Source organism: Giraffa tippelskirchi, chromosome 7 (assembly GCF_054371585.1).
Source record: "Giraffa tippelskirchi isolate mGirTip1 chromosome 7, T2T-mGirTip1v1.2.pri, whole genome shotgun sequence".
In the NCBI taxonomy this organism is placed as follows: Eukaryota; Metazoa; Chordata; class Mammalia; order Artiodactyla; family Giraffidae; genus Giraffa; species Giraffa tippelskirchi.
The window spans coordinates 132,398,322-132,407,820 of NC_137281.1; the positions used below are offsets into that span (position 1 = coordinate 132,398,322).

Consider the following 9,499-nt stretch of genomic DNA (forward strand, 5'->3'; position numbering starts at 1 on the left):
TTTAAAACAGCTATATTAGATTTAAAATCTTTATTAGGATAAATTATTTGCTGTATTAAAGGACTCTTTGTGAGTATATTAATTTACCAGATGCAATTTAATCATACTATAGTAGATTTCACTTACTACTATGAGTAAACTCATTAATTAGCTCTGCTAGCACATTTAAAATTTGATTACATTATATTAATAAGGGGCACCCAGGTGGCACTAGTGGTAAAAACTCGGTTGCCAATGCAGGAGACTTAAGAGACCTGGGTTGGATCCCTGGGTTGGGAAGATCCCCTGGAGAAGGAAATGGCAACCCACTCCAGTATTCTTGCCTGGAGAATCCTATGGACAGAGGACTCTGGTGGGCTAAAGTCCATGGGGTCTCAAAGGGTTGGACATGACTGAAGATACTTAGCACTATATTAATAAGAACTCTACTTTCCACAACTTTTCAGCACTTTCACATCTTACTATATAAAATGGAATATTCCTATAGAATAAAAACAAAAAAAAAATCCAAAACCTAGTTTAATGGTTCTCCAACATTTTGGTCTCAGGACCCCTTTATACCCTAAGGTTTGAGGACATCATCAGCCATTACCTTAATACAAAAACCAGACAAAGACACTAAAAAAGTAGAAAATTCAGGTCAATATCTTTGATGAATATAGTGGCCAAAATCCTCAACAAACCAACAATACAAAAAAAAAGGATCATATACATGATCATGCTGGATTTATACCAGGGTCACTGGTTCAACATACACAAATCAATCAATGAGCTACACTACATTAACAAAAGGAAAGACAAAAACCACATAGTCATCTCAACAGATGCAGAAAAAACATCCCAGAATATTAAACATCCATTCATAATTTAAAATGTTCATCAAAGTGGGTATAGTGAGAACATATCTCAACATAATAAGGACCATTTATGACAAACCTGCAGCCAATACAATACTCAATAGTGAAAAGCTGAAAGCCTTCCCAGTAAATTCAGAAACAAGACAAGGTTGCCAATTTATGCCACTTCCATTTAACCTAATATCAGAAATCCTAGCCATAGCAATCAGATATGAAAAATAAATATCCAAATTGGAAAGGAAGAGGTAAGCTGTCACTATTTGCAGATGACATGATACTCTATATAGAGAACCCTGAAGTCTCCACCCTAAAACTATTGGTACTAATAAAGTTCTAAGTTGCAGGATATAAGATTAATATACAGAAATCTGTCACATTTCTATACATTAATAATGAAATATCAGAAAAAGTAAAAAAAAAAAAAAAATCTCATTTAAAACTGGGTCAAAAAATACCTAGGAATAAACTTAACCAAGGAGGTGAAAGACCTATATGCTGAAAACTCTAACACATGGATTAAAGAAACTGAAGATGACGTAAAGAAATGAAAAGATATTCCACAGTCTTGGACTGGAAACCATATTATTATTAAAATGGCCATACTACCCAAAGCAATGTACAGATTTAATGCAAGCTCTATCAAAATACCTAGGCCATTTTTTACAGAACCAGAACAAACAATCCTAAAATGCATATGGACCTCAAAATGAATATGGACCTCAAAGATTTTTTTAGGTTATATCAATTAATATTTTCTATATTGGAAATTAAACATATTTGTTCATTAACTCCTTTATAAATAATAAATCTGTTGCATGTTGTAATAAACAAATTTTTGTGAAAATAGCTACATCTGCCAACAAAAAAAATGTAATGAGAAACATGGCATTTTTTACATTTTAACAAACCTCTTTAACGTCTAGCTTAACTAAAGGCAGCTAGATTCTCATATTTGCTTCTGCATTCAATCAGTTAAGATATCACATACCATGTAGCTCCTGGAAAATTCCACTGTACATTTGTGAAATAATGAAAGTGAAGAGCAAGCAACATCTCAGTATTATTATGAATATAGCTTTGACCTTGTGGATCCATGGATAGGACCCCAAGGTCCTTTCCATACTTTGAAAACCAATATCCTAGTTGAACAGAAGTATTTTCAGGCCCGTGTTAAAATTTTCTTCTAAGAGCTAAATGCAGAAACTTATCTAACATCCAACTTAGGTCTCCAGAATCAAAAGTAAGATATTTACAGACAAGAAGCTACAGGTACCACTCACCCTCACAGCCTTCCCTGTGAATACTGAGCCAGTTGCACTGCTTTTAAACGCTCTGGTCTGGTTCAGTTCTAGAAGCCCTTTGTGATACTGAAGGGCAATTCGGGCTGTCACTCCTGAGCCAGTAGGACTTCTGTCAACCTGTTTCAGAATAAATGAAGATAGTGTTCACAGTGTTCTAGTTCCATATTACCTGGCCGTGTGCCTAAAAATCCCAGCTTTAATACCTGTTCATCTGCAAACACACAGATATTGGTGGTTGGTTCCTCACTGTAAGTGTCTTTTCCATCTGTTAATATAGTTCCATATAGAAAAGCAAGGTCTTCGCTGTCAGGATGATTAATTTTAAACTGTAAATAAAATAATTAACAAACACATGTAAAATAAATATTTTCATTCAAATTTATCTTTTAAATAACAGACATGGGATACTCTTAGATATAATTTTTCCATCTTTATCATTTTAAAAAATATTTTTTGGGTCACAACACTAAATATTGATATTAGAAATTTTATCTTTTTCTAGATGAATAAAGATACTTTTGTTGGAAGTTATGATTCTTACACTTTGAGCCCTTTCTAAGGAAGTCATCCTGCACATATCCTCTACTAAAGGAACAGCCGTATTTCATACACTTAACCCCCAAACATATGCACCCTTTGAAGCAGTGACCTCAGCATTGACCCCAGGATAGTCAATTCACAGGCCAGCCATGGCTGCTCAAACAGGAAGAGAAAGGCAATCCTTTCCTCACCCTAAGGAACTTGAAGAGGATAATGCATAAAAGTCAAGCAATGAGTATCTAGAGCTGAAATTAATATGACTGATAAACACAAGAACTGTAAGAGGCCATGAGCAAGCAAAAAGTATAAGGTTGCAAAAGCTATTAGGTTAAGAGAAGCAATTGGATGGGGCCAAAAAGGCTTACTATAAAGGACTAAAGTCAATATCATAAAAAGCAGTAGGTACACACAGAAGCAGGCAGTGGCAGGGCAGCTAAGTCACACGAGCAGTAAAGCTTGGTCAGGCTCAAATGTGCAATGCTTCCTATTCTTCTTGGGAGGTCTGGTTGTTTAACTTCTGGATTTCTGTAACGTCTGTTAGCCTGGCCAAGATAACTATAATCTTACTTCCATTGTATCCTGATGGTTAGTACATTCCCCTACCACTTACCTATCATTTAAAGCAGTAGAATAGACTAGAGTCTTAAAATCCAAGGAATCCATCTATAACCCAGTTAAACCCAGGCCTGCATATTGGACCTTTGTTTTCCATCCCCGTAAAGCCCCCATGCCCCGCTCCATGATAGCACCAGTACATCACACTGCACACGGGGATGCTTCCCCCACTAGACTGAGTTCCTTGAAGGTGGTGGGGTTTGTTCTGCCTCTGGTCTCCAGCACCTAACATAGCGTCTGACATACAGTAAGTCCTTGGCAAATGTTTGTTAAAAGGATAAGGACAAATTTATATTACATCTACTTTAGCCCCCTTCCCTCCCAAATGGCCTTTGCCTAAATCTGCATAAGCAGTATGAGTGGTCAGCAGCTCACGAAGTAGACCTACCGCCTGCTTCATCACTGACAGAACTTCTCCTATTTCCCTCAGAACCCTTCCTCCCTCAAAGTCCACCCCTTACCACCTTAGTGAGACGTTCTAGCTTTAATGGAAAGTTCAAAATTCCTCCTTTTATTAAGAAAACAATGCCTTTTCCTCTTGATTGTATTAAAAAATAAGGTCAAATTATTTTGTGTCAAATTGTTAACTCAAACTATTAGCTGTCTGCTTACTGGAACACAAAACAGATGTAAATCCAGAGTTTCAGAAGTTTCATGATAAAATAATTCTACATATTTGTATTGGAAGTCCTGGAAAAATGATAATTTAGAACAGGGTTATAGAATATATTTTCATTTTGCTATTTAGGTTATAAAGTTATAGGTTATTATGTTAAATTAAAGCCTCAGATATGTTAAATAGGCCTTAAATAATTATTAGTAGAAGTATTCTAGATTCTATCTTTCCTATTTTTTACTTAGAATGATAATTAAATTTTCATATGCTAAAACATTCAAGTATGTATATGAGTTTTATATATAGGTCCCAATTAGGTAAAATGTCAGACTTGTGCTAGAAGTGAAAGAATATTCTAGAATTACTTATTATCTAAACTGATTTTATAACAACAGTTTTCCCAAGTCAAACTGGAGTTACTTGAGTTATTACTTGGAGTTATTACCTCTCAACAATATAGAAAAAATTCACTAACTAGGATATTCTCTGCGAAATAACAGAAATTCTGATCAGATTTAATGAAATCTATTTTGTAAGCTATATTTGACATTCATTATTTTTAAGTTTTGCAGAATGACCACATATATCAAACGCATTTCAAAGTGTAATATTATCTAATATATTTTCTATTTGTTTAAACAACCACAAATTATATTATTATTACTTATTATTAAAGTTAACAGTTGTCACTAGTTGAACGTTTACTACGGTGAAAGCACTATTTTAAGTCCTTTACACATACTGACTTACTCTTACAACTCCCTATGAAGCACCAATTTCATAATTTTCATTTACAGATAGGAAGACTGAGGCACATGGAGGCGATGTAACTTGTTCAAGGTTACAAAAGTTACAAATGGCAAATCTACAACACCCAGGTAGTCTTGCTCTAGAGCTTAAGATTATAACCAGCACCCTGTTCTTAGTACGACTAGTAATTTAAATGTAGAGATATTTAATTTTCTGTAGAGACATGTCATTTATATTTCCTTCATGTCACAGAGGAGGCTATCAGCGATGATAGCAGCATCAGTACTGACCTGAGCCTTCACTGCTTCTGTCACTGCACTTGCTGCAGCCACAAGGTCCCTTGTCTTTGCAGAACAAACATCAAGTCCTAACTTTTCAGCACTAACAAATGCATAAAATGCACCACCATACGCAATGTCCACCACCACCTTTCCATGACCAGGAACATACACCAGGAGATCTAAAAGAGATGTGTTTGAAAATAAGTTTGTTTTTAGTATTTCAGCAATAAAATTCACATCATTTTAAATTCATGTGTATTTAAGAGTACTTTTTCCTATCTTAGGAATGCAGCAAAAATCAATTTTGAAAATGAATGTGCATCAAGTAAATAATAACAGACCTTTAGCTAAGTACATCTTTCTGTTTTTAACTTCAATGAGGTTTGCATAAGTTTTAGAACATCTGAATGCCATGTTTTTCCTAAATCATACTTACATATTTTGGTAACTATTCTAAGGATCTTTTCTAGAAAACATCATTGAAGCAGAGAGAGGAAACTCTGGGATATGAATGTGTGAAAACTATGAAGGAAAATGTAGGTCCCTCTCATACTATTGGGAATGGTTTAAAACAGTGAGGATTTGGGATCCTATTCACAAACTGATTTTCTTCAGCTATAACGTCAAAACAAAATGAAAAAAAAACACAACAAAACATTTTTCTATCCAAGTTACAGATACTTATTTATCTAGAAATTTTCATCTCAAAGAAGTGTCCTGCAGGCAAATATCCAGAATAAAGCCATTACAGAATCACTGGCCTTTACAGTATCATTCTGCATCAGGGTTTTTATTTGGGTATTTTAAGTCCGTGACATACCCCAAATTTCACCTGAACTGCAGCTGTTTGAAATCCTGAATTTGTATTTCCAAAGGAATGGGGCTGGTGATATTTTGGGACATTAAAAGTGTTGACCCTTCCTTGCATTTTCTTCTCTTTCTCCTCCCTAAGTCAAATGGGCTTAACGATCACTGTCTCCGGGGGAGGCATACAGCAGGGGAGAAAGCAGGTCTTTCTGTTTGTGGTTCATGGAAATATAAGTTATCAGGGGAAGATTTGTTGGCAAAGAAGTTTCCCAAAGGGAGAACAGTCCTTCTCGTCAGTAGAGAAATTTCCTCTAGGCCAAGAAAAGAGACTGAAGGCTCTGACTGCAGACCTGTGTGGTCTTTCCCACAGCACAGTGAGGAGGCTAAGGGATGTGGCAGAGATAGCAACAAGAAGAGGGAGGAGGAGACAGGGGCAGGGGCCACGTGGATGGGGTAGATGTTTCCCTGGTTAAATATGCAAGTGGTTTAAGGCCCTTGTCTCCAAGATGGAACTTTTAAGAAACCTTTGCTCACACATATATCAGAAAAGGGCCCATGGAAGGGTGAAGCAAAGTCAACCAACAGGGCAAAGGGGTCTCAATTTAGAAATTAAGTTGTGAAAAGTAAAATAGTTCTTATACTCCTTGGTTTGCACAGTGAGTCATACAAAGACACCATGGAGCTATCAGTTTCAGAGCAGAATCACAGAATCCTTTTTAACACATAAGGTGTCAGAGCAAATTTATAATCAAGAGTAAAACATGCCAGTGGAATTTAATAGCAAAAGAGAAAAATGTTTTATCTTGATGCTGATGCAACATGCAAAGCAGGTTTAATGAGAGGAGACTAAGGAAATAGATGGAAATGAGGGACTGCCAGAATGGGGAAAGCTAAGTGTGGCTTTGGAGTCCTCGTGTAAAAAATGAAATTGTTTCCTTCCGAAGAGGATTGTTTTGAGAATTCCATGTAATAATGTGTGGGGAATGCTTGGCAGATTAGGGATGTAATAAATATTAATATGACAGCCCAAAGTTTAACTTCCAGCTGGAATAGGGCTCTTACAAGGACCAATGAACATATTCTGCTCTGAATTTCATTTATTTACTCAACATTCATTGACTGCATACTGCTCTAGTACTTAAATACAGTGATGAAAATTAGTTTTCACTTTAGCTGGGTGGTGTAGCAATGAACTCAGCAACTCTGAGGTGGGTACTGTTGTTATCCTCACTTTATAGATGACACTGAGGCATGGAATCCCTTCCACAAGGTTACAGAGATGGGAAGGGGCAGAGCAAAGATCTTGAACACTATCAGTTTGCCTTTTAAGCAACTTTCAAAGTAGAGAATTTAAGGATTTCATTTTCTTAATGACTCAAAGTGACCATTAATGCCCACTGATTATTTTATGGTCACACAAGGATGCTTTCAGGAACTACTGTGCTTGTCGTATTGGCTGCTCCCACCCTAACCAACCCCAAACTATGACGTACACAGCTGGCGATCCTGCTGCCAGCTGTCATTTCCCACAAAATCTAGAGTGCTTCCAATCCACTGCTGACGTGGCCTGAGGGGGAAGTCAGGTAACCAAGCCAGTTAACAGTTGAAGTTTTTTAAGATGCAACCCTAACATAAATTCTCGTCTCCCTTATGCGCCCTCCCAATCCAATGTGACACCATTTCTTCTGGGCAAATGGTATCAGTTTTCCCAGTGGCATTCTTTTACCAACTTGTGTGTTTCAGCTGCCTGAGGTTGTTCTAAGACTCTCAAACACCTGGGCTATCACTGCATCATTCATAACATTCATAAACAGGTTAATCGGGAACCCCAATCCACCAGGAGGCTCAAGATTAAATTAACAGAATGATTTGCATGGCTTGAAGTCTTTGAAGAAAAGGAGTGATAACCCTATACCTGTACTGACTAAATTAGCACCCAGCTCAGTTCTAGTCAGACTACTAAAGCCTCCTCTGATAGAATTCAGCCTTCACTGATAGGATTTTTAAGGATCTCCCTCTTTGTAAGGATTATAATTACATTGTTTAGCATGACATACAGGCTCTGTACTAGAGAATCCACCAAAACCTTTTCAAGGCTCTGAACTCCTACAGAACTAGCAACCTGATATATTCTGCGGTCTTTGTTATCTGTAGGAAGATATTTTTTAAACTTCTAGGTACCTTACATACGCGTATACACAATCCTCAAAAAAACTCAACTGAGATAAAAATGAAGACACAGTAGGAATGCGTCTAGCGAATGAGGCTGCATAGCTTTAAAGAGGAGTCAGGATTTGGACCCAGACACTTTTTCCCGTTCTTAAAAAGAGCAGCAACAGCTGTATATTCTTGAAAAGATTTAATTCTTCCCCCAAGAAGTGGGGAAGACACTTTTTACAGATGAGCTCCAGCAATCTGTGTTTACTAACTTGTCAGGGGGCGATAATGTGCTCAGCAAGCATATTCTGAGCCATCCAGGAGCCGGGCATGTGGTTGCTCTTTGCACTTTCCTTGACCCTAAGTGGACCTTGCTTTATCCAACTGTGAAATCTTCAGGAATGCCTGAGAGAGGGGAACGAAGCATTGAGTAAGGGAAACACGGAACTCTGTACTCCTCAAGGCTCTCCCCAAACCACAGACAGATACTTCTGCAAGATAATCAATTTGAGTATTGTTGTTGAGTGGCTAAGTCGTGCCCCACTCTTTGCGACTCCAAGGACTGCAGCCTGCCAGGCTCCTCTGTCCATGGGATTTCCCAGAGAAGAACACCGGCGTGAGCTGCCATTACCTTCTCCAGGGGATCTTCCCAACCCAGCCTCCTGTCTCCCGCATTGGCAGGTGGATTCTCTACTGCTGAGCCACTAGAGAAGCCTCAATCAAATTGCATGCACCACACAAATTCACAAGGCTAAAATGCTGACATACACTTGCAGGGATTTAGAATTACCTTCTGATTGATTGTAAAAGCTTGCGGGGTGGGTTAGTTGCGCTCGTGAGCTCCAGCCCAGAGAGACAGTTAGTGTAACTAGTTGGGTCCCGGGCTGCAGGGCCAGAAGGGTCCCGCCGGTTACCTGTGGCCAGCACAAAGGCCGGGACACTGTGGAAGCGCACCGGGCCGCGACTGCGGCCGCCCTCGCACTCCACGAAGGCGGCCACCAGCCCGCACGGGCAATGGATGTTGACGAGGGCCTCTCGGGCGTCGGCCGGGGGCGCCGGCACCAGCCCGAAGTCGAGCGCGAAGCGGCCCAGCGCCAGCACCGCGTGGCCGCACATTGAGCTGTAGCCCTCGTTGTTCAGGAACAGGACGCCCAGGTGCGCGTCGGGCAGCTCGCTCGGCACCAGCACGGCTCCGTACATGTCCCGGTGCCCCCGGGGTTCGAACATGAGCCGTCGCCGCACATGGTCAAGGTGCTGGCGCATGTAGCGCCGCTTGGCCAGCAGCGTGGGGCCGACCACCTCCGGACACCCCGCCAGCACAATGCGCAGGGGCTCGCCGCCTGTGTGCATGTCCACCACCGACAGCGCCGGCGTCCCCGGGTCGTGTGGAGGCAGCCGGGGCACAGTCAGCGCGCCCGCCATAGTCTGTCTCCAGGAGAGAGCTCTACCGCCACGCCGAAGGGCGCTTCACACTGCGAACCCAGCCGCGCCCTCCACGCTAGAAAGGCAGGCCGTGTCACCGCCTCCGGGGGCGGGGCCTCCGAGCCGAGACCGGGAAGCGCGAGGAGGGGCGGG

At 40.2% G+C, this 9,499-nt stretch overlaps 1 protein-coding gene across 8 annotated transcripts in view; it reads right to left on the bottom strand.

The window, feature by feature from the left end:
• The window catches only part of L3HYPDH (trans-L-3-hydroxyproline dehydratase), a 132,266-nt gene extending 122,818 nt beyond the window's left edge, over positions 1-9,448 (bottom strand). For 7 of the 8 annotated variants that reach the window (XR_014059371.1, XR_014059372.1, XM_081509682.1 and 4 more), the window contains exons 1-4: positions 8,839-9,448; positions 4,970-5,139; positions 2,362-2,484; positions 2,138-2,275 (exon numbers count right to left, since the gene is read on the bottom strand). Coding sequence is in view for 6 of the 8 variants with exons in the window: in XM_081509682.1 (XP_081365808.1) it covers positions 2,138-2,275; positions 2,362-2,484; positions 4,970-5,139; positions 8,839-9,346 (939 nt within the window). In the remaining 2 variants the exon portion in view is untranslated. Of the gene's footprint in view, positions 1-2,133; positions 2,276-2,361; positions 2,485-4,969; positions 5,140-8,838 lie in introns of all 8 variants that reach the window. The other variant, XM_081509686.1, reaches the window with a different exon arrangement.
• Between the last annotated feature and the right edge of the window lie 51 nt (positions 9,449-9,499).